At 39.9% G+C, this 26,316-nt stretch overlaps 1 protein-coding gene across 1 annotated transcript in view; it reads left to right on the forward strand.

Moving 5' to 3' along the window:
- TENM4 (teneurin transmembrane protein 4) overlaps window positions 1–26,316 on the forward strand; it is a 358,077-nt gene that overhangs the window by 260,210 nt on the left and 71,551 nt on the right. The window contains exons 15-17 of the mRNA XM_030461389.1: window positions 5,468–5,684; window positions 17,679–17,798; window positions 23,365–23,626. Of these exons, the coding sequence (XP_030317249.1) occupies window positions 5,468–5,684; window positions 17,679–17,798; window positions 23,365–23,626 (599 nt within the window). The remainder of the gene's footprint in view (window positions 1–5,467; window positions 5,685–17,678; window positions 17,799–23,364; window positions 23,627–26,316) is intronic.

The following is a 26,316-nucleotide window of genomic DNA, read 5'->3' on the forward strand; positions in this document are numbered from 1 at the left end:
TTTTGGGTGGCTGTATTTTTTTACATACTATTAAAACATCATAAAGGGCACAATTTTCACAAAAGGGTGGGTCACAAGCAATGTTTGAAAGCCAAGTAATTTTAGGTCATCTTAAATTAGTTATGGTATTGAGTATCATCTTGTGAAGCTCCTCAGTAAGGTTAATATTCAGATCTTTTGTCTGTCCAATGTGGATGGTCCAGTTGCCACAGTGAAGACTCTTTGAAGTCAGTTAATATCAGGTGTTTTCCAGCTGGTATTAAAAAAGTGTCATGCTTTTTAGGCTGAGGTCCTACTCCAAGAAGACACACAGAGCTTTAGAGTTTGGTCCCTTCCATGAAGCAATGTTTGTCTAGGGAACAAGAAGAAAACACATTGCAGATACAAATCTTCAGTGAGAAATGTGGTTATTTCACTGGGTTCTGCTGGCACTTCCAAACTCTTTGGGATCAGCACAGGTGTTTTGTCAACACAAAATAAAAAGACGGTGTCTGCTCCCAAGCTCATAGTCTGTTGAAGAGCTCACTAATGGATTGGTGGATTTGAAATCTTTAAAACGAGGCAGAGCATCTAAAAGCAGTGATCCAGCTCCACCCACAAGATACAAACTTGAGGCTATAATCCCAAAACAAAACTCGCTTTTTAGTGATACAGAAAGTACAGATTATCTGATCAAAGTGGACATGGTCCCCAGAATATAATGCTAGATAAAGAAACTGGAGCTGCTTTATCCTCAGCAGCAGCAAAGGAAGTGCTTTGCTAAATTCATTCTCTTTCATGCCTGAAGGAGAGGAGACAGAGCTCACAAGATGACCTATGGAGGTCCATCCAGTCTTACTTATTCTATAACATGAGTCCCAGTGAAAGATGCAAACATTCTGTGTATAATTTACCAGATGTGGCACCTTCTTGCCAATGGCTCCCTTTTCACAAAGCCAGTGATTTGATTTACTCAATGGTAACTCTGAGATTACAATAGGAATTTATTTCATGGCTTTATTATACAAAGCAGGTGTGACAAAAGAGTTTTATTTTGGGCAGCAGTGCCAAAAGGACATGTGCATAAATATTTGATGCATAAAAAATCTCTCAAAGATGTAAAAACTCTTATTACATGGAAACAATAAGGAACAGAAGAGATTGCTTAAAATCTGGCTCAGTGACAGATCTCTGAATTAATTTGTTAATTGAAAGGCACCCATGATTTCTCCAGGGATCCCTTGAAACTGGTTGTTGTATCCAGCCCTATTCAGCATTTTCTTCGTTGCCTTAGAATGTAGTTTAAATCTCTCCTGAAAAAAAACTTCAGGTCACCTGTGCTGGTAAGTAGCAAACCAGATCATTCTGGTACAGAGTGATCTGACTCACATTGCTCAAGGTCACAGTCCAACAAAATGTGTCTTAGTGCAGAAAAATGCAAGGTAATGCCCCTGGGAACAAAGGCAGCATGTTATGGGTTGGGAGACTCTTGAAAAGCAACAACTCAGAATGGGATTTAGAGGTCACTGGAGATAAATTGTCTCAACGTGAGTTCTCAATACAAGCCTGTTGCTAAAAGGCTACTCTGAACCTTAGAAGTATAAAAATCCAAAAGTTGGGAAGTGGTTTCTCTTCTTTACCCTATATTGCTGCCACAGTTCTTTGTCCTGCCCACACAAAACAAAAGATATAAAATAACTGGAAGGAAATGAAAGGATGCCACACACACACACACATAATAATCCAGCAACTGGAAAATAAACCTTCCAATGTGAGGTTTGGTCTTCCTCAGCTGTTCAGAGAAAAGTTTTGGAATGGATTGTTGCTTTGTGTGCAGGGATTTACACTTGGAAAAACATCTGAGCATGCAGGGCAGAAGGAAACATTGGTAACCTTGCAGAGAAAGGCAAAACAAGTTCTAGTGGTGGTATATTGGAGTTAGACAAATTCAACATTGAAATAAAATGAAGTTTCTGAGCAGTAATTAAGCATTTAAACAGTATACTGGTGGTAGAAGTGGTAGATTCAACTATAATGAACTCTCTGATACGTGAGAAATCTTTGTAAAAAACAGGCTTTGACCCAGTTCTGGGAGAAAAAAATGAACAGCCTGTGTTTGTTAGAGGTCAGACAAACTGATCCTTCTGACCTTAAAGCACATAAACTCCTGTAATCCCCCTACACAGGACTTTCAAAATTGCATGGAGATTTCTCAGCAACACATTGGTCTGAAGTGCCCTGGTCATATTATGGCTACATGTAGACTAAGGCATTTGCCACTTTTTAAAACCAGGAACTGTATAAATATGACCATAACTGAGCATCTAAATCAGCATCTGCACTCTGGGAGCTGCCAGAGTCAGGAATCCACATGTGGACCATGGGTCTCTGGCTTTGCTACTCAAAACTTGGGGTGCAGAGCTGTTGATCCCATGTTCCCCTCCTCTTGTTACCTCCTTCTGAAAATTTTGTCAGGAGTTCTAAGGAAATTCCGTCTTCATGCTTTATAAATTTCAAAGGTGCTTTGTGTTATGACTTCAGATCATTTTGTGAGATCATAACCTCCTGTATTTTCCTTTGCTGATGGTGCTGGCTTCCTGAGTTTGTTTCTGTCTATTTGAACCATTAAAGCTTGAGGGTTTTTTTTGCTCTGGTTTTATTTTTTATTAATCTATGCAGCTCCCTGAACACTTTGCTCTTCATTACACCTTGCTCTTCTGATGGAGCCTGTGAGAGATCTTAAGGCATGGGAAGGTATTGCTGTGTAGGATTTCATTGTATCTCCTTACAGTTCACTGTAGGGTACAACTGGACAGGTTGTGAACCAAACAACAAAAAAAATTTTAAAAACCTCACAAGAACACAAGATTCAGGAGGAAACATGAGTATTTATGGTCTGGTTTGTAGCTTAAGTCATGCTGTTTTACACATCTTGGACAAAAATGGCCTTTACATTTTCTAAGCTAAAGAAATGCCTTGTGCATTGACTGCTGTTGCCATTAGAGGGATTTGAGTGCATAAACCCAGTTCAGCTCTTGAGGACCTTAATGACTTTTTGATGTCCATGATAAACCTCTCTGGTATAATTACCCCCAACTTATTCCATACAGACCTCAAACATGTAATTTGAAAGTCATATCTGCAGGTGTGTCCCCAGCATTTCCACATGTACAAAACATTGTTCTGTGCATCTGCTCTTCAAATGTTTATCTATTTTTCCTGCAAAGACAGCATTCCCTTGCTGGCTCGCAGCTTCAGGTCCCAAAACATATTTCTGATGCCTGAAATAAAGACAAAGTAATGAAGAGCTATGGTATAGCTGGTTTGCCATCCTCTCAGAAGAGTTTCTGTAGCCTTAGAAAACATTATTAATGTGAGGGAGAAAATGACAACATTTTATCTCGTTTGAAACTGTAGTCAATATAGTAACAGGGCTGGGTTTTGTTTTTCTTTTCCATCTCTTTTTTTTTTTCTTTCCTATTAGGTGGCTAGGGATAAGCAAGTTGCATCTGTTCTGGTCTGTATTCTGTGGGAGGTGTCTCAAACTCCATTTGACCTTCCAGAATCCTGCTGGCCTATTTGTCTGCAGCAAGTCACTTTTTTAATGGGCAAATAAAATGTAATTAAGTTCTTTTTCATTATCACTAGTCATCGAGAGAAAAGGCAGACTTTAGTTTTTGTGCCCAAGCTGACAATTTTTTGTGGCAATTTTGCAAGGAATTATAAAGATTCAGAAACATCAGAAGGGACAGAGGTAAGGATAGTGGATGGGATTTTCAAAAGTGTTTTTGCCAATCTAACACTGCTCCCATTCTCATTAATGGCAGGTGCTGAGCACTTGTGAAAATGGCTCATTGAGTGTGTGCATGTGTGTACATGGAGCAGATATCATTGCACTTTGACTCACACATAAATTGGAAGCTCTAGGAATGCTGATCAGGTTTTTTGTTTGGTTTTCTGTGTATGGGTAAGCACATGAAATGATGTTGCCTGTGATGTTTTATGGCACTAAAATCCTCCAAGAACAGCACAGGTGTATCTCAAGCTATCATGTAAGCTATTGTAAGTACTACAGCAATAATAACAGATCAGATTCTTGTCCCAGTTATAGTACAGTAAATATAAAGTAATGCCAATAACATTAGTGAAAGGACTTCTAATTCATACCGGTGTAACTGGGATGAAACTGAAGCTCACAGGTTATAATAATGACAAACTGTCTTGTTTTAGCTTAGTGTTTCTTTGAAGTAAAAAATACATTATCCTGGCAACTCCACATCTCATCCCACTTCAGGAGAGTCCTACTTCTCAGGACAGTTTTGCTCTCCAGGCACATGAATTTCTTGCCTTGACACTGAAATCGTTAATAGTCAGCTAGGTGTAAAGGTGGTTTCTCTGATATATAGCACTCCCAGGAACTACAGTGAGACCAGCTAATCATTTCACACAAGCCTTTGAACAGCCATCACATGGCATTAATTTTCATTCACTATCAAAGTGTCTTGATTAAACTGATGAGTTGGAAGTAAAGGCCTCCATATCCCATTACCCCAGAACAAAAACATCCAGTTCCCTTATCTGGTTTAAAGATCCATCTCTCCTACATGCTAACAATTTTTATTTCTAAATGTGATGCTTCATTAAGCCTCTTCTGAGCTTATTTTGTTGTTGTTGTGTTTCCTTTCCAGTCACTGCTTTTTACTGTGTGGTTTGCAATGAACAGTGGCATCTTAGGATGAACTGTGGCTGTGGGAGGGGAAGTAGCACTGTCAGTGTCTTTGGTGACTTGACAGATACCACATTTTACAGACCCACATTTTACTGGAGTATGCTTGGCAAGTTTTTCTCATGTTTGTCCACTGCTATTATTATTATTACCAATTTAGTCATGTTGAAAGTAAAAGATTTCTGTCATGAGAGTTTGAGGTCATCTGTTACTCTGTGTCTGCATGGAATAGGTGTGACAAAGGCCAAAAGAGATCGAACCTTCCCAGCACAGTCTCCCTTCCTTTCTTATCTATGTAAGTAAAATCTTTAGTGGAAGGGATGCACAGATCTCTCTGTAGGTATCATGGCTTGCTGGATGCTGAAAGTGACCCCGACAGCTTTGGTATGATGCATTGTGCCTGTGATTTGTACAGAGAACTGGACCAGTGTATGAAAGTCATTGTTTAAGGACAGAAAACAAGCAAACAACTAACTTTTGGTGGCTCTGGAGTTGTCTGAATGACTGTGAAATAGCACGTTCCAGAATCAGTCTCTTACATCCTGTTATAGATTCTAATCTCATGTGTATGTGTGTATTTTCATATACACATATTAATGCACATTTGAGGTTCTTTACTGGGGCTTTAAGGGAACATAAGTTACTCCATGCAAGTCTAACTTCACATTTCTCTGTTGTGTGCACTGGAAAGAGGTTTTGCACTCTGAATTGTTCAACACTTCGTGTTACTGTAGCTCTAAAATCTTCCTTACCCTTCTGCAGATGGCCTGGTGGATTGCATGGACCCAGACTGCTGCTTGCAGCCACTGTGCCACGTGAATGCCCTGTGCCTGGGCTCCCCAGACCCCCTGGATATCATCCAGGAGACACAAGCCCCTGTCTCCCAGCAGAGTTTGCATTCATTCTACGATCGGATCAAGTTCCTGATTGGCAAGGACAGCACTCATGTCATCCCAGGAGACAATCCCTTTGAAGGAGGGTAAGTGAATTTTCATTTTGATTAAGAAAGAGGTGAAGCATGAGCCTCTTGGCCATGGGAAGACATAGAAACTGTTTAAGAGAAGTAGTTATCAGAAGAATTTTGTGGCTGATGTAATTCTGACTTTCTCATCTTTAATGTCTTGCCAGCCAGTAAAACAAGATGCTTCTCTTCCTCTGCACATGGGCAGTTGCATCTTGGCATCTTTTCTGCCTTCTCCTGTTTCAAGGAGGCAAATCCATCCATTCATCAGGGCTCTCCCAGTTCATTTTCCAGATGTATCTAGTAAACACCAGTAGCAGACTTTCTTCCATTAATCCAAAAGAGAGGGAAACTAGAGTAATCTTTACATTACAAGCCTCAAAAGAACAGAAGAAAACTTGAAGTGCAGGGAGGGTGATCAGGGTGATTTCCTGTGTAATGAATCAAGGTGTATATATTGTGTTTTCAATCCTGGGACATTCTTACCACTGCAGTCATCATCAAGACATAGGACCTGGCAAGGAAACTGTGTGCAGTTCACTTCTGTAACTGCATCTCAGCCATTTGTTTAAATACATGCCTGGCTGTCAGGGGAGGATATCCCTTGAAATCCATGTGCTTGTAGCAAGATACACAATACATACCATGGAGTGTCAGATGCTTAGATCATTCAGTGTCTGCCCATGATGTTGCCTTTCAGAAGTGGTGACCCTGACCCAGGAGGTGGTTTTCAACACTTAAGTTTGGACTCCACTGAATTCCAACCAGTCATTCATTTCTTTCAGCTTTCCCACACACAACAGTGAATAGATTGGCACTGAAAATATACAAGCCTCATGTCTGTGTGAGTATTTCTTTCAGCACTTACACCTCAGTTGGCTTCTCAGGACCTTCTGGGTCTGACCTAATGTTCATCCATGAGAGGACATGGGTACCACGCCCATGCATCATCATCTCTGGTGGTCTACTGGCGGTCAGACATGTACCACTTAAAACAACACCAGTGCCAGGGAGTTGGCCTGGTGTAATAATTTCCTTGGTTTTTCTTGCTGCCAAACAGTTGTTATGCCATAAACTGCTGTACTTACCAGAATGCTGAAGTTTGCATGTTCTGGATACAGAACAGTCCATACTCTGGACAGTGTTAACCCAAAGAATTCTATGCTGTCAGTTGTTGTGATTTGTTTCTATAAAATCAGACTTCAGAATATAAAATAGATTATACTCAGAATTTCTTTTTTTTTTCATATATTTAGGGTTGTAATCTCTGAACTCACAGTCTGAAGACCCTAATGTCAGGACCATATGTATCCATTCTGATACGTAGATAATTTTGGTAGACACGTCTCTTTTTAATGAACTTTCACTACAACTGAAGAAGTTCAGGAGTCTTCACATATGTTTGATAACAAAAATAAATTGCAATTTCTCTTTAAAGTCTGCTTGCATTCAGCAGCACACAGGGGTGGAGGAAAATACTGGAACTTTCTCATTTATATGACTTTGCTTCTGAGAGTGCCAGGAGAGGACCAGCAGAAAGACTGTGTTATTTAGGGTCACAAAAACTCCTACAGGACTTGCACGCCTTTTATAAATGTGATGATAGATCTCTACATAGGAAGGAACTGCTAGCCATCTGTAGACATCTTGCTAAATGAAAGATTTGGGATTCAGATGGAGCACCTGCTAGCAGAAATGTTTATGTGGCATGTAGATTACTAGAGTGAGGGCACACAAAGATTCAGATCAATGGGAAGAGTTTTAATGATTGGTTTTCATTAACTGCAGTGGAACTAATAAATGGGGCTTCTTGTTCCATTTAAGTTAGCATGAAGAATTAACCAGAGATGGTGATGATTTATGAGGTTGCCATTCTTAAAATATCAGTTTAGGGTGTTTATCACTAAATATGGTCCACAGATGTGTCACCTCAAGATGTGATTGCACTGGAACTCTTTAACTTAAACATCTTGACTCATCACAAGAACACTTGCAAATAACACTGAAGGACCTCAGCAGAAGGTATATTTTCTCCTGAGACAATACCATATCAGTCTGTTGGGTTGCTAAAAATGCCATTACTCTTTTGGGCTCTTGAAAGACATCACGTGTTCCTATATAGTTCTTAAAGATCCTATATATCTGAATAAACTCAACCATTGCAAGTGCTTTATTCTTGCTTGGATTCTATTTGTAGTTTCAGTTGTTTTCACCACCTAGAAAGCTGAACTTAGCTGTCTTTTATCACCCTGGAGATGGCAGTGCTTCCACAGAGGTCAGACACTGAGAAGCATGGGCCGGAGCTGTCTGGGACCCAGTTATTCCAGGCAAATGAGACTGACTGTATTCCCATGTGTGAATATGTCCTTTCTTCAGTAGCATTCTCCCTGTTGTATCTTTTCCAGTTGCTTTTACAAGAGACAGTTGATAATATTCCTCTGATCTGAAGAACTGCTCAGTGTTTCCATGCAGATAACAGCAACAGCTGGGGGCAACATGAAACATTTCCATCTCCCCATCCAGCTCCTGGCTTCTGGCTTGTCCAGCAGGAGGAAAGGCAGCAAATTTTTTTGTCCCAGTGGAGGGCTCCAGCATCCTGCCTTAGGACAACCTTCTCCCTTCTGTTGCTGCCACTGTGATTCATGAAGTCGTCTCCTTTTTGATGTAGATCAGGACTGTAGATTGCAGGGCATGGGACATCACACATCTTTCTGTCCCATCATCACCATGGGGTAGGATTCCAGCTGAATCCATGCCACTTGCTGTCAGCAGTCCCCCAGAAACAGACAACACAGAGGTGATGGGGACCTCTGTACCTTGCATGTTTGATGTCCTGAAGAGACACCTGTGGCACAAGCATACTCGTTATGGTCAGGACCCACAGACTACTTACTCCTCAGAGCTTTACCAGGTGATGTCTGGTGGATTGTCACACCTGGGGAAACCACAGCACATTTGCATTCCTCTGTGGGCTGTGCAGAAGGGAGAGCAGAGGGAAGGAGATGACTGAGTAGCCATGCAGTACATTTCTTGGGCTTCAGAAAGCAGCTTAGCTCCCTTTAGAGAAAACAGCAGTGCACATCACCTAATGGATACAAATAAATGAATGCCTCCTGACAGCTAGCCTTTGAGTGAATTTATTATTGAATTACACTCCAGCTTTTTAAGAACAAGCTGAGCTGACAAGCTCTCTCACCACTGCAGAAGAAAAAAGAAAGACAGTGATAAATTACACTGATGGATAAAGGTAAAGGCCTTGTCTCTTCTAAAATACCAGCAATTATATATATTATTCATGTTTGGGAAGAAAAAATAATCACTGCCCATATTGAAATGAGTGTTTATGATGATAAAGCAAGTAGCTAAATTAAATTCTGAATTCACAGAATGTCTTTTCACATCATTTTGATGAACAGATAACAGGTACTCTTCTGCTACTTGATCACTCTTGTACTGATTTTGAAAGCACTTACTCTTGCTGTTTGCTTTGTATTTTTAAGCCATTCTCAGTTGTCCATCACCATAAGGAGCAGCACAAGATGCAGTGGTGTCAAATTGTTGAGTTTCAAGTAGGACACCTGATATATTTGTTCACTCATGAGGGACAGTGTCACAGATTTGTAAGAACAGGCAAAAGTCCTGATCCACCAAGCTTTTTATGTCAAATATTGGCATAGGATTAAAGTATCTCAGAAAACCATGGGCAGAATTGACATTTTTTGTGGAGTATTTTTGAAAAGAAATTGGGTGGGTTTTAAATATTTTAGGCATATTTTATACCCATTATTTTTTGGGACAGGTTTTGTGTATCTCTTTGCTGCCAATAGTATTATGCATCCTAATTACATGGTCAGCTAGAAATAACCTGCTGAATTATAAAGACACATCAGGGAGCAGAATCTGCTATCAGTTGCAAGAGTAGTCCCTTATTGCCCTAAAGTTAGTACTCTACAAAATGTAGTAAGCTTTCATGGTTTAAAAGTCTAATCTAAATTAAATTTACACATTTCCTTTTCTGACTGATGAAGTGTCACTCCATCTGCCCTGTATCCCACCTGTGCCAGGCTATACAAAGTATCTTACTAATTATTAGTATCTTACTAATCCACTTGGGGAGGGTTCAAAAGCACTGTTAGGTGCTAACATGAAGGGATATAAATGCTCGTGTACACTATTTTGTGTTTTTTATAAATAAATGGATCAGTTGAACCATCAAACCCAAAATTGTGAAGTCTTGATGATGACTTTGAGAGAGAGGAGGATCCAAATGGCTTTCAAAATGTTTCAGTTGTCTCTTTGGCTCTCTTTGGTCTGATGATTTTGAAGAATATTATGTTGATATCTTAGTACCCTTGAAGGAAGACATTCAGACCACCTTCTCTTTTCCTTTCACCTATTTCTTCCCAAACCTGGAGGGTTGCAGGTTCACACCAGCAGATCTTCCTGAGATTTCTTCAAAGGGAAACCAAAATGCTCTCTTTTCTGTACTTTTTCTTCAAGAAAATGTGATTTTGATGTAGCACAGTAAGCTTCCTCATACGTTGTAATTATTCTTATGTGGGATCCTACCAGGTCTATTTGGTAAAAAGCTGGAGTGTTTTGCCCCCAGATCTTTGCTGCATCACTTCTGCAGAAAGTTTCTGTTCTCAGACCAGGCTGCAGAACTCAAGCATCTCTCAGCCAGCTCATACAAAATCCCCTAAATTCTAAATTTCCTACTTAGAACTGCAGGTGGAACTGGGGAGAACAGATCCTGTTGACTTTGAACTGAGGAGGTAAAGTTATCACTTGCCAGGTCAAGCTTTAGGGCAGTCTCCTCTAGCTGCTGGATGACAACAGCTGAGTCCAAGTATCATTATCAACCCCTTAATTTTATCAGGATGAGATTGCCCTTTACTTGCTAAATTGGTTAATACCTACTACATAAAAAAGAGGTTTTAAAATTTTAGTCATAAAATCTTACATATTTTATTGAACCAATTTTTTTTCTTAATTCCTTTGGATCGTTACAAAGCTGTCAGGCAGATTATATAGAGTTAAAGAACTTTCCCAATGATCATCAAAAAGAGAGATCATTTTATAATTAGCCTGGAAATAATGTATTTTTCCTTCTCTCCTGCTTAATTTTGCTGCCATGGTGCCTCAAATTCAATGGAAAGAATTGCTTTTATTTTTGGTCTTCTGAAGAGCTGAATATGTGGTCACAGCTTACAAATACCAGACATAAAATACTATAATAGTACAGTACAGAACTGTAAGTTCTGCAGACATTTTTTGTGAGGACTTGACACAAATACATTTTTCATCTCTGAAAGTTATTGCACCATAAAGTCTTTACCTTTCATAGAAATAATGGTTATAGGATCACTTCTGAAAAATTATGAAATGAGCATAATTCAGTATTAGGTGGAAAAATTATCTTATACCTTATGAGCTACTGAACACTTGACATGGATTTTACAGACCTAAGAAAATAAGAGTGTGTTTTCCTTTCTTTAAGGCCTCATGCAAAGCAGGAGAGAGTTTATTTGGTTGTACTGGAATACAGGAGACAATAATCAACTTTGAAAGCCCTACTTAGTCAACCACATTGTGAAAAATAGGGTTCTTCACTGAAACTTTGCAATAAAGCACAGCCCAGCTTTATTATGTGTTGTGTTTTCTATAAAACTCTGTTCCAAAATGCTTTCACTTGAATGGAGGCTGTTTTATAATTTCAGAGACCAGCATCAATGTCTTTTCCTCTTTATTTCCTACTTGCTGAGCAGCCTGTATCCCATTCCCTGTTCTTCAACCTTCCCATTATAGCTCAACTGAGAAATCTTGGGGTGTGAAAATAGTGAGTCAATGAGGCATAAAGACCTGTGTTGTTTTGGATGGCAGAAGTGACATCTCAGTCCAACAGTGTCCAGATTGCTTGGCAGATCAGAGAGGAAGATTGTGCTTTCATAAAGAGAAAAAGGACACACATCAAATAGGTGCATGAGATTCAAATCTTGGGAGAAGTTTTCAAAGCAATGAGGGCCTGAGCCAACTGAGAATTGTTTTGAGGCCAAAAATAATTTAGCTGATCATGGATTTCCTGGAAATGGACCTCAAACAGTGCTACATTTTGTTACTTAACTATCATGCAATAAAGATGACATCTTTTCCTTTTCAAGCAGTCACTGATATTGCTATCAAAGTTGGTACCAAAGGAGAATTTGGGAGCTATCACTTTTTAAGTCTTCCTGGAGCAGAGTGCAGGCTGATGCATGGAGAGCTTGAGAAACTTGACAGCAGCTGGTCACAAAACCAATCCTACTTCTGAATACTGAGAATAGCATATGAAGAAGACCCACTGCTTCAGTACTGTGAGGTTAGATTTTAGAGAGACAAGAAGAAGAAAAATCTGCATCCAGAGATTTTATAGTAAATTTGGGTTAATAAGCTCTTCCCTCTGTACTTCAAATACCAACTTCATGAGACCCATTTGTGAAAGTGTTGCTTTTTCCCCTGTCCTCCTTAAAACAATTTAAATAATGGTTTTCATTGAAGCATTTTATTCCATTGGCTTTACTGTGTGTTGTGTTGGCTATGTAAAACACTGTAGGATTCTTACAAAAGGATTGTACCCAATAAAGAACCATCAGTATCTGCTGACCCTTCAGTGATGGAATCTTGTAAATATCTTCACTGAATGGGCTAGAAAGACTGAGCAGATACTCTTTCTTGCTGCAAACAACTTAGACTTTATTTCCTTTTATTGATCCTGGTCAGAGCTCTTATAAATTTTGTTCTTCACCATTCACTTATAAATTTTGTTCTTCATCATTCACTCTTTTTCTCCTCAGTCTTCCACTTCGTCAGCAGCTCAGGAAGCTGAGTGGCAGGATCTGCTGCAAACCATGTCTGTCAGGGTCACTTTAGCAAGTCCCTGTTTGGGAATCAGTCAAATGTCAGTGTCTCTTTGCCAGTTTGACACTGGCATTCTGGTGCTCCCCTTACTGGGGAGCTTCTCTGTTCATCATAGTTAATGATTTGCCCAAATCATGCCAAACCCTTTGAGAAACTCACTTTTGCTGTCTGTGGTGGTGGGGGATTCTTCCTGGATGGTTTCTCTTCAGTTTCCACTTTTTTTTTTTTCATATAAACTTGCCATTCTTCTTTAACAAGGAACCCTTTTGCCAGGATCTTTTCCATTCTTTTTTCCCATTCTTAATGCAGGTGGAGCTAAGGTCAGTAGCTGGGTTTCCATTTTAAGCTTTTCCTGCAGCTGAAATGAAGAAACCAGACAGTTCAACACAAAACTACCAGGAGTTTTTTCTGCTCAGTTAAGAGCCAAGTGGGCAGGGCTTTTTTTACAGACAGCTTTTGAGGGAAATAAAGCCACAAGCAATAAACATGAAAGTCTGTATGTTCTGCTGTTTTCTTGTCTTTTGTCCTTCTTCTGTCAGCTCAGGCATTTTCTCTGTGTCTATGTGCTTGATCATGATGCCCTTAGCTTTTACCTGGCATTCTACCAGTTTTCCTTTGTATCCTACTACTAGTCTGCCCTGAGGTTGTTTAGGACATTCAACCCAAAATGGACAAGGTCAGCATCCTGCGTTATTAGCAAGCAAAAAGTTTACAGCAGCTAAAACCATGAGACTGCTTGTTACAAATGACTGTACTTAGAGGCACTTATCAGCAAGGTGTCTGAGCATGTCACAGATGAAGTGTCATGAGAATGTAAAAATCCCTGTGCAAGGGATGAATAGATTGAGAGACATTACTTCTGATGTCTCTGCAAGGAGGGGATGTGCCTTGCTTGTCATTTTGCAGGTAGAGTATAAAGACATATACAGACTGGCTGGTGTGACCATTGTCACACCAATGACAAAAAAAATAGGAGTAAAAAATAGAATTGGGATCATATAATTTCATTAATTATGCTCTCCCTAGTGAGTAGTAACTTTCTAGATTTTCTCTCTATGTTGCTCTGTTGAAGTTTCATCCAGAGCAGAAGGAAAAATGCCATATGTCTAAATATGCATATGCCAGTGAAATATGGAACTGATAAGTAAGTTCAAAGAGATGAAGAGTGTCAAATTAAAATATTTATTATTAAAAACTTGGCTGAGGAGGACTAAGTGGTCATGGTAACCATCTTCACACATCTGAAATGTTTAAAGAAGACACAATGAGTTACAGTGAAAGTATTTTGAGGAGCTGCAGAAATTCCTTAGGGTGAGATTTCCCATTCTGCCTATCTCCAGTCAAGGAAAGAATGCACATTTCTTAGAGCAAAGAGGGGTTTAGGATGCATGGAATTTTCCCAATGAAGAATTTTTAGCACTAGCAGTGTTGTTGTCTATTTCCAAGTGCTAAGCACAGTGTCAGCAGAAAACATCTATGAATAAGAAATACTGGAAGGGCCAATGTCTAATTTATGAGACATTGCATTGGAGTCAGTACTAAAGACAAATCTTTAATGTAATCCCATAATGTGAGATGGCTTTTGAGGAATTTACCTTTCTGGCTGCTGTTCTAAACCTGTTTTTGTCTGCTTGGTTTTTGTTGACAGCCTGTCAAGCTTTCTTTACATCTGAGTAGTGGGAAAGGAAAGGCATTGCTGCACTCCTGCTTGGTTTGCCACTGTGGCCAAGATACCACCAGGAAGACTTAATTTAATTTTTTAAGGAGTAAAGAATGACTTCACAAAGCAATAGTGTAAAAGTGTCTGATACCCTATGTGACATTCCAGATAGCACTTTGACAGTGATTTGGTCATATAAGTGTAATTAAAGAAGAAGAAAGCAGACTGCTGTTTGTTGCAAAACAAGAATCATTGCAACCTGGTGCAAAACTAATGAAACAAACAAAAATCCATAAATTGGAGGCAAGAGTGGATTCTGTTAATAATTCAATGGGAAGATAAGTCTCCAGATACAAGAAATTCAATTTTGTTCAGCTGCAGAAAGCACTCTGAACTGGCAGGCCTAGCCTGATGGAATACATCTATTCTATTAACATGAAAGATAATTTTATGTAAATATATCGGGAGACCTTCTCACAGAGCTGAGTGTCTTAGCAGTACCACTTAACTTGTTTGTAGCATAATTGCATTTAGACCAAGGTCTTCTGAAGGAAATGGCTGACTGAATTAGCATTAACCAGGTTCCTGGGGGGCTCAGGGCTTTGTGGGTAGTCAATCTTGCCTCCAGAAAGGACATATTGACACTGGAGAAGCCAGCTGCTTCCAACGCACTTTATTAACTATTTTTCCCAAGTGGGGCAAATTTTGTCACCCAGGGAAGAAGAAGATTTGAGACTCTAATTAGGCAGAGTCTGAGCTTTGGTTTTCCTCCAGTTTTTATCCCTCTCATTTTAAATGAATTCAGATTTGTGCTTGTTGCTCCAGCTCCTTTTTCTCACTGGGGTTTGGGAAAGATGTCCCCTTTGTGGGAACATCTTTCCTTACAGCATAAATAATAAAGCTATTGTTATAATCCTTGGGAGGATGGTGGGTGCAGCTGGGCTTGCTGATGAGTTGCTTCTCTGAGATGCCAGCTACATCCTAGTTAGCCAGCACAGATTTGCTAAAGGAGAGCAGTGCTGAGAAGCATTGTCTGGAATAGGAACTGAACCTCTCCCTGAAAGGTGGAAGTTCAAATGCATTTGTTACAGCTGCCAGGGCCAGAGCAAAGTCTTTGTCCATGTTCTGCTGGCACACATTGTTGAAGAAATAGTTGTCAGTGATATGTAATGGACCAGATGCTTGCTGATAGAAAGCACATCCCCCTATTAACATGAGCTGAGAATCTGGGCCAATGTGCTTGCAATATTGCTTAGAAGTTTGCAACTGCTTGACATGTGTTTTTGTGTAGGACAGCTAGAGAGACACCTGCAACCTTGTATTTTTTCCTTTGCTTGTTTTCAGCTCCTGGAACAAAGAAATAAGAGGTGGAAGTGTCCTTTCTGGGCTCACAGAAATGTATGATCTTGCCTCTCAAGTATTTGAAAACATTCGTAGCCCCAGTATTGGCTTCAGTATGTTCTCTGTAATTCAAAATACTGCATTCCTCATGCTCAGGTCTTGATCTTCAAGCAACAGTCTATAGTGATTCTTTGCCTTTCAAAAAAAGTTCAGCTGTTTGATGAGAAGCTGCAAGAAGGCACTTTCAAGTCCTTCCTCCTGTTTCTCTAAAGGATGGAAAAGGAGATGGGGCAGGTTGGAGGAGATCATGGGAAGAGAAAGCACAGCTTCTGCTCTTAGCTCATGTGGTTAGAGACTTTCTGCAAAAATGGCAGTGCACCTGGTGACCTGTTCAATGGATCTACTCCAAGCACTGACATTTTTCTAAGCGTATTCCATGGCATCGTGATACTTGGAATTACTCTTTACCTGCTTGTTAGGGAGTGATGTACTTGTTGCTGTATTGGAATATAATTTTGAATCTGCTGTATATAGAATTAGAGCCTTGAATTGGAAAAGTGTGGGAAATATTAAGAAAATTATTAGCTGGGTCCAAATCTTCTGCTTCATGATCCCTAACAAGTCATGACAGTTTAGAGAAAACTCAATGACAGAAAATTTAATTGCACTGTCCCATTTTCCTGTGGCCTGTTCCAAAATCATATATGAATCCAGTCACATTTTAGGTTGCCAGAACATCCTGGTAATCCTTTGAGGATTTTTGTTAGTATTGGAGCTCTCCATTTAAATCAGTATGAGTTTTGTTTAAGAGTCCCTGACAGACTGTATTCTAATGGTATGGAATATATAAATAGTGAAACTCTTAAACAGAAATTATACTTTAAATCCATTACCACCTTTTTAGTGTGACCATAAGAAAATAATGTGATCATCCCCCGATGATCCATGTCAATGCAATTTTCTTTACTAAACATTGCAGATATTGTTTGCTTCAGTGAACCAGTGAAGTGACATCTCTCAGAAAGCAAGTCCAGCTGGGCTGATTTGCTTTAGCTGAGCTCTGGTCCTGCACCTGGAGAAACATTGGCTTTCAATCTCTGCTCTTCAGCAGGACAGCAGTTAGGAAAATCATTCACTGGGTCATGTTGGCACATTGACACCACAATTTACTGTTGCTGCTCAGAAAAAATTGTTATACTCAGCCAAAAATTGGGTTCAGACACTCTCACAGATATGTGATGCTTTGTTTTTTTAGGAAGTGCCTAAGGTAGAGGTCTAGTAATGACTTAGAGGTCTGGAAACAGACTTTGGAATAGGAACCTAGAAAATCTGTCTTGGGCTTTGCTGCAGGTTTTCTGGCTGACCTTGGACAACTAAAAATCACTCTGTGCTTTATTTCCTCTCTCTGTAAAATACCAATCTTGCTGGATTAATCAATGTTTTCAAAGATCCTTGAAATCCTTAGATAAAAGAGCACATTATAGAGCATAGAGTAATTGGGATAGATGTAGCCTATAAAATAGTGCAATCTACCAAACTTGGAAAGAAAGCCTGTCCTGTTAGCTTGCTCAGTTCCCTAAGGAGTTTGTAGGGGAACTATCTGAACCTAGGAAATTATCTGTCGTGGTGTTTCAAAAGTGTGGAAGAAATGAGCTGTCAAGCCTTGGTCAAGGTGTTTCTGTAGCTTTTGTGCCTTCAATCTTCCCATACAGTGCTTGATAGGTTTCTGTTCTCTTTGGTTCTGAAAATGTGCTTTGTCCTTAATTAGGGCAATATTGTCAAGACCCTGTGAAACTTTGCTGTAGGAAATTCCAATTTGATGTTGTGAACCCTACAGAAATTTGTAGTTAATGAAATGTATGTTGCAGCAGTTGCTTTTCAAGAGCAAGATAAAGGTAAACCTCAGTTTTGGTGTTGAATCTAATTACGCAGCTCCTGAGAACGTCCTCAAAAGCAGCATCTCACCCTCAAGACACATGGCATAGCCCCCAGCTTTCCAGAATAAAAGGGCCTGGGCTTTTTAGGAATTCCTAGCCTAAAAAGTGGAGGGGAAAAAAACCAACTTGCTTTGTCACAAGACTTTATAGTTCTTACCATGTTTCTCCTTCTTTCAGACACGCATGTGTGATTCGAGGCCAGGTGATGACAGCAGATGGAACCCCTCTAGTTGGAGTGAACATCAGCTTTGTCAACAATCCTCTTTTTGGATACACAATCAGCAGACAAGATGGCAGGTAAGCCATTTTTTTCGGATTTACAGTGTTCAAGCAGCAATTATAGCATTATTTCTCATAACACTAAAAAGAAACTCCTTCTAAGACCACTGTTATTGTTGATGCATTTTGAAGATTATGATTATTTTTACTTTTTCTATTATTGTTATTAATTATTGTTGTGATTAACTTTGTGATGACACTTAGAATCTTCAGACAACAATTAGCCAGTGCCCATGGATGTAAAGAAAAGATGCCTTCTGCTCCCAAGAGCTCTGTTCTTGCTAACCCATGTTGAAATGATTAGGGAGAAGTCATTAAGACTACAGCTGTGTTAGAGGCAAGTGCTTAAATCTGAGCAGTGACACTCAACCAAAACAAAAGCATTGCAAATTGGGAGAGTCTTTCATCTTATCTTTTGTCTGTCAGTGTTAATTGGCTCCCTTTCTTTTAAGAACAAAAATGATACATAAGGGGTTCCAGCTGCACATGATCCATGTATTGACTACTAACCACTAGCATTTGGGAGAAGATCTATAGATTTTAGCACCTCTCCAATTAAAGGTTCTTCTTGGCCAGAAAAGCTGATAGAATGATAGTGAAAAAGGAATAAGAGCCAGCCAACATGTGCTTTAAAGCCACCTTCTTCATGCTTAGGGGAATTTGTGCCTCCTGTAACACTGATGGTGCCTGGGAGGCTTTCTGGGAAATGGTTCTCTTCTTGGGACACATGGCAGTAAAATTCAGATAATAAAGATGTATCCCAGGGAAACTGGTGATCTCCTTTGGAAAAGGACGACAGTGGAGTAGGTGCCATTCCATCCCCTGTAGCTTCAGCATTACTGCAAAAAGGAGAAACTCTTGCACATTTATACTTTCTCTGTCAACATTACTGAGCCTGCTTGGTGTGAAATCCAAATTGCATTCTCAAGATCAAATTTCTGTGTACAGCCCAACACAAAATCTGTGTCTATTACAAAAGACCAATATGCCTGTGAAATTCCTGGGCAATAATGCCTGCTATAACATATTTTTTAGTCTCTTTCTTTCTCATACATACAATACCCAGCTACAGTGTGTGATCTTTCATTTAGATCACAACTGCTTTGTGGAAGGAACCATCTCATTGCTTGCAACTGTGCTGTACCTAGCACAGAGCTGCTTTTAAACTGCACCTCTAGGCAGCAAACATTCCAGTATGCTAAACATGGAGACCATGGAGGTGAGCACTGCTATCCCAGCTCCAGATCATTGTAATATTTGATTAACTTTTTTTTTTTTTTTAATTCCTCGGTGATGAAAACCAGACTTTCCTCCTGCTATCAACCTCTTTCTGCCAGCATTCCAAGCTAGGGAATGTTCTTTTCACACCATGTCCTCCTTTGCCTCCAGCTGAGAAGGGGACCCAGGACAAAAAGCATTGCAGCTGGAGCATCAATATGCTCAGCCCCCTTCAGAGGATGCTGGTTCCTTGGGGCCTGAAGTTCAATTAGTTTGAAGGAGCTCAGTGCTGCAATTTGCTGACTCAGCCCCTGACAGATCCTCAGCTTCAAATGACAAAATTTCAGAGATCAACTGTCTCAGAGGAGGGAATCTGTGCCCATCCTGAAGCTGGAATTTCTCTTGGCAGCTGCTGGTGGTCAGTCTTACACCAGACACATGGTGCCAGCTCTTCTGCTTTTACTTTCTTCCCTTCAAATCCAGCTGCTGCTGCAGGAACCCTGTGCTTCTCTGGTGCACGACTGACATTTAATAAATTGTCCAGTCACAGTGCTGAGTCTCTTGAATCATAAAAATACCTCCCAAAACTGGCTGAGACATACATGCAGATATTTTCTCAAATGAATGGGCACAGCAGCATGTCTGCATACTCTAGATATAAAGGAACAAGTGAAAACCTTTCCCTTAAAGACTGAAATCCAGCAATTTCTTTAGTGGTGATGTTTTCTAAAAATTACCTTGAAGTATTTAAGAGAATTCAGACTAAAATTGTCAGGGCAGAAAATTATGTCAGGCACTCCTTATTTCTAATCCCAGTCTCACTGCTGATTTAGTGGGTAGCATTAGATGTATCTCTTAACCTTTCTAGGCCAACCAGCCAGCCTGTGAAAGAGAGATAACATTTACTTGCCTTCCTTCCTGATTGGTATAGCACTTCTTAAATACTATGTGCCAAGCACTTTCAGAAACACATAAAGAATTATTGCTATTATAATTTCAATTCTGTGTTCTGATGGTTTTCAATAATTTTCTGAATAGAGCATGACTCTCTTCTCATCAGCTTTTCCACAGTGCAGTTTTCATGTGATTGAGTCACTGTGCTTTAAGGAGTTGATGCTCTTAAGCAAAAAGTAGTTTCTTCTGAATTACAGTAGCAGATTGTGTGCTTTCCCAGTCCCTAGCAGTGCACAGTCATATGGGGTCATCTGGAACATCTTTGGTGTCACTTGGGTTTGGAGGTAAAAGAAGAGCACACATGCAAGCAGTTACCAGGGGTCATAACTGCATAAAAATCAGTGGCTTTTTTATTTAGCATATTCAGTGTATCTGTTCTTGAAAATGTGCACTGACTTGCCTTAAATTCACTTAGCAAATCAGTTTACTGATAGCAGGGCAATAACTATTTTTAAAGTAAGTGAGTTCAAAGGCAGAATTGCATCAGTTTCCCTAGATTGGTTCCTAAGCTGATTTTGTTGCTTCAGAATGATTTTTTTTGGCATGACCACACACAATTAGTATCATAAGTAAAAATTCAGTTTTAAAATTAAAGTGAACTGTGTTTTTCACCCCTGTAGTGGGTTCACTGTATTCTGGGTGAATATTGCAGCACTCAGATACAGCCTCCAATAGTTAAATTCTGGTCCTAACATGCTAAGTCATGTTAGCATTAGCAAAAGTCTTTGATGACTTTGAGGTTTGAATGTGGTTTTAGCCTAATTATTGGGATGCAGATTTCTTTCAGACAACAAGGCATGGAGGCAAAATGACAGCTCTCAAAACCACTGTACTGTCTGCATGATTTCTCTGGAGAAAGGCTGACAAATTACAATTATAAGCCACAGTTTAAAATAAAGCTTTAAATTTTATTAAACTGCCAGTTCATAGAGGTTGCAAGTCCTTAATATCCCATGAGTGTGGTATTAACAGACAGAAGAGTCTCCAGAAGTTTCAAATATCAGGTTTCTGCCATCACCTTCAGCACCTTTGACATGGCTCCCTCAAAAAGAGCAAATGCAGGGGTTTTCAGGACAAAGAGATGAGAAAGAGTTACACATTTTTGTCTGGTTTTTAGTTGCTGTTTTTAGTTGCTTTTTGTTTTTGTTTGGCTGGATTTTTTTAGCCTTCTCTGTGGATAAATAGAGCATTTCATCCTTTGGCCTGTGTCTTCAGAATCTTTTAAGACAAACAGAGCAATGTGACTGTGATTTTTTAAAGTGATAAAAAAGACTTCAGAGAACATCAGCAAAACCAGCAATAAAATTATCTCATTCCTTCAATCCCAAGGTGGTTTTGCTCTTGTTAATTTTAATTCCACTACAGAAAGCTGGGAGAAGGTGTTCTCAGTTTGGGTTTTCTGTTTGGTTGTTTTAGCTTCTGTTCAAGTCATCAAGGTAACTTCAAAGCTGCACCCTATGACTCTGGGAAAGATGGTTCATGAACGAGAGTGTCTGCTGAAAAAGACTGCCTGGCTCTGTTGTCACAGCTGCTGCTGGTGCTTTCCTTTCTGTGTCCTATTTGGAGGATGCAGAAGAGGCAAGAATGTTATCCCTAGCAGGTTACCATCCCTAACCCAGGCTCAATGAAGCAAAAAACAGCTCAGAAAGCAGTGAAAGGGAGGTGTTTCCAAAGCAAAACTCTTTCCTGCCTAAAAACTTACTGAGCGTCATTTGTAATGTTTATTCCTTTCCTCCCGTTGTCCCTTTCAGTGCCCAGATTCATGCAGAGCAAGCTTCTCCCTCCCAGCTGAAGGGCTTGCCAAATGCTAATTGACTGTTAAAAATGTTCTCATCAAAGTACAAATGCTGTGCAGCTTTGCTGGCAAGAACCAGCAAGTTACTCGTCAGGCTGTTGGAAGCCAAGCTCCATAGGTCTGGGAAGCTGATGCCCCTGCTTGAGTGGTAGAATAAGCTTGTATTGAGCTGTTTTAATGCTTTCCACTCCCTCCCGTGTACTCAATTTAAAATTCCTTCCCGACTTGCTTTCTTTTCATAATTATATTTACTAAATGGCACCTCGTTTTATCAATCATTAAAAAAAAAGTTTCTCCTGAATGATCGTTTGCCAAAGACTTTTTTTAGAAGTAGTTTGTAGTTGTTGTTGCTCCTCTGGGATTTTTGCAGCCAGTGTGAAAGCTTCATAATTAATTTTTAAGGCAATTTAAAATACTTCTTTCAGTCTCTTCTGCTGTAATAACAAGGTGCATCAAGTCTGGCTTTGGGATGTCAGAGTGGTTTCAGAGAAGTCCTTAAGCACAGGGCTCTTAAGCACCTGAGCAGGCTGAGTATCTGTGAGAGACTGGCATCTGCTAGCAGCAAGCATCAAAAGTGAGAAGCAGGACTGAGAAAACTTCTTTTGTCTGAAATACATTGCAACTGAAGAGATATCAAGAAAAAAAAAATAGCATAAAAAAACAAACAAAGAAGCAAAAACAAGAGGTCTTCAATTTCTGCTGAAATCCCTTCTCAGTTAACACCTCTTTTTTTGAGTCTATATATAGTAGATACATCCTGTGGCACTTCATAAAATTCCATCTCTGACAAGATGTAAAACTGAAACACAAAGCTAAGGGGGAAAAAAATCAAACCCTGTCCTAACATCATTACATTTAGAAGATAAATATTCTCCTTTATCAAGGTAACACCCTTTTACACAGCTCTGGAGGGCCTGACATAATATTATCCAACATTAACACAGGAAGAAAAGCCACTTGGCTGGGGGCAGCATACAGTGAGGTTGCAGACCACAGGCAGCAAGTTATCTGTCTGCCCTGCTCTGACTGATTAAGAGTCAAAAAAGACCATGAGGTGAGTTCTGTGACACAGAGGCTGCCTGCATGGTGTTTGTTTCTGACCCATGCCCACTGCACTGGGCTCAGTCCATGCCTGCGCTCCACATGTTCCCTGGGTTGCACTGGATATTAATCAGGTTAGCAGTGATGCCAAGACAAATTATATGGTGATGTGTCAAAGAAAACACTTTCCAAATAATTTATGTCATTGTGTGGATTGATCCAATCTGTGACTGCATTTGGATGACAAATACTTTTTTTAAACAAAGAACTAAAAAGAGTACGTGTGGTGAAATAACCCTAGAAAAACAATAGCAAAGATAAACATTTGTCTCAAAAAAGGAACGAGTATGATTTCATATATACATGGGGACAATGTGCAAAGAAGCTGAGTCTGTAATACTGGCTCTGCCACTTGTTCTTATCCAGCTAAAGGCTCTGGGGGCTGGAGGTTTTATGCTTGTAAAATGTGGGTGATGATATTTCTTCTGATTATTTTTCTGAGGTCCCTGCTAGGGTAGTGTTACAAACACACATGGTGATGCTTGCACTAATTTTTTATCCCCTCTCTTAAAACAGCTTTGATCTTGTTACCATTGGTGGCATCTCCATTATCCTGCACTTTGAGCGAGCTCCCTTCATCACCCAGGAGCACACACTGTGGCTGCCATGGGATCGTTTCTTTGTGATGGAAACCATAGTCATGAGGCATGAAGAGAATGAGATCCCAAGCTGTGACCTCAGTAACTTTGCCCGCCCCAACCCTGTGGTTTCTCCATCTCCTCTGACAGCTTTTGCAAGTTCTTGCTCGGAGAAAGGTCCCATTGTTCCTGAAATCCAGGTATGAACTCTCCGAGCCAAGGAGAAAATAATCTCTCTCGTTTCTGTGCTTCTTTAGCTTACTTTGAGTTCAAGCATTTTGTGCCTTTCTCCTGCTTTGATAAATGGAAGCATTCCCTGTTAGCTGTTGTGGATTCAAAGTATTTTGCCAAATTTAAAATTGGGGGTTAAACTGAATAGTCCAAACAACTGAATTATTAATTTTCCTTAAAAATACTCAGAGTTGAAAACATTCAAGCTTTCCAGGGCATCTTATTCCCTGGATTTTAGATGTCAGCATTTGATATGTCCTGGTGTTGCTTTTAGTACAAACAATAATCTGTCAAGGTAGAAATAAGTGTAGAAAGAACTCGTATGATTCCTTCTTGACTCCATTGGGGTTCCAGTAGTGTTCATGAGAAAAGAAGTCACTTTGTATCTTCTGATTTTAACATACCAGGTAGTGAAACCAGTGATAAATAAATCTAGTGGTCTCTCTACCTTTCCCTCTGGACCAAATGTTGTGATCCTTTTCTCACACTAATTTCCAGTAACAGTCACCAACTTTGTCCCAGCATAAGAACTAATTAAGGCTCCTTGTAAAGTCCATCAAGCTGCAGATTTTTGATTCAGTTTCCACATCACGTTTTTCCTAAACCACCATGAAAGATAATGTTCAGTGCTGCCTGGGAAAGCAGATATCTGAAACAGTGAAGCTATAATAATAATCATCTCACTCATTATTTGGTAGGATGCTCATTAGGTGGTGTTAATTGTATCTATTGAACTAAAACATTCTAAAACTCCTCTTCAATAAGACTGCATATCTGTCTATTGACTGAAAGCAGGCAGGGCTGTAGATCATAAGCAATAAGTTGATACAGTTTCTTGATTATAAATCACAGAATGATTTGAATTGGAAGAGACCTTCAAAGCTCATCTAGTCCAACTCCCCTGAAATGAGCGGAGTCATCTTCAACTAGATCAGGTTGTTCAGAGCCCCATCCATCTTGTCCTGGAATGTTTCCAGGGATGGGGCAACTACCACCTCTCTGGGCAACCTGGGCCAGTGTTTCATCAGTCATAATAAATTTTAGTGCTGTTTGAAATGTCCTGCATATACCCTGCTTGGCTTCCAATTGCCAATCCAGAATGATTCCCCTCTCAGTGTCCTCTATTATAGCTGCCAACCCCTTGTGAATGTCACAGATAACTTGGACATCTCAAATTGCACTAGACACTTGTAGTTATGGAATCTAATTAAAGACCCAAATGGGATTAATTTTGAGATTATAGCACTGAAATAAGGTGTTCACATGCAGTTGTCTGGATGTGTGTAGATGTCTGAGCTCCCATTAAAGCTGACAGAAACCTAATCAATATCATCAGCAGAGCCTACAGATCAATTAAGCTGCCAATCTTGAAGGTATCTGGTCCCCACTGGTGTATCCGTTAGATCTCCACTGACTGTAATTGATGCTCACATGCCTGCTTCACAAGCACACACATGTCAATGTTTGGATTTAGAAGCCTTAAACTGTAATTCAATTCCACTCTTAAGTTCATGTGACAACACCAACCTTCCAAAGATCCCATCTCTTTTCCTTTGCCATGGAGAAATGGATCTTGGAGAAGCCTCCTAACTTTTAGTCTCCTAAGTTCAGATGAGTCCCATACACAATGTACTTTTCAGACATGCCAAATGTGGGAGCTAAAACCTTTAAAATTGTATTCCAACTCAAATATTGTCAGATGAAGGTTAACAAGAGTTCATGGTGCAGGAGCAAGCAAAAGATTCTGATGTTATGGCAGAGGCTTGACTGTACTTCTGTTCATAAATGGACTTCTTTTCAGTCCTTTACTGGTTAAAAATACAATAAAAAAATAACCTAGCTGTCTGTTTCTGCAGCTGCGTTTTCTAATGCACAGTTTTCAGTACAGAAATGTTAAATATAAAAGGTGTGAACGTGTAGCTGGAAGGAGGTGACAAGTGGCTGGCAGGCCTGAGAAGGAGATTTTTACAAGTGGGCAGATGAATCTCATGAGCTTTAACACATAAATACAGTGTCCTCTACCTGATTCATTCAAAAGACCAAATAATACATTTTAAGTGTGTTATTCAGGTACCTAAAGACAGATTCAGTTCCATTTAAGATGTCCTGTAGTGTCTCTTCACACCTCCAGCTGTGTCTTCAGAAGGGCAGAGATTTCAAGATGGTCCCTGTCAGATCCATCGACCCCTTGCAGAGGTTTTAGATACTGCAGAACATCTCAAAAGCACTAGATGCCTATGTGAAGTCCCCTGCAGCAGGTCCTAAATGTCTTTCTTTCTCAAAATTCCTCCCAGCCATCAATATTAAAAATAATAATAAAAAAAGATTGTTCCTTGCCTTGTCTGCTGGCAGAGTGAAGAGAAGCTATGAGGGAAACCTGTGACCCAGCACACAAAACCAAGATTTTCTGCATTGTCTCACACAAAGAGTGGAAGAATTGCTACTGACACAAGCACAGACCAGCACCCAGGAGTGAAAGGAACATGGGAATGAAAGTTCCTAAATTGTGAAAATCCCTGGCTAGTAAGCCTGAGCAAGCAGCTCTCCTGTCCAACCAGCCTTGTGTCTGTACTACTTTTAAAGAGGAGCTTCTATTGGTTAAGATGTGATGCACTCCAAAAGCCCTGGTCTTTCACAAGGACCTCAGACACAGGATATG

This window comes from Calypte anna, chromosome 1, assembly GCF_003957555.1.
Source record: "Calypte anna isolate BGI_N300 chromosome 1, bCalAnn1_v1.p, whole genome shotgun sequence".
Taxonomy (NCBI): Eukaryota; Metazoa; Chordata; class Aves; order Apodiformes; family Trochilidae; genus Calypte; species Calypte anna.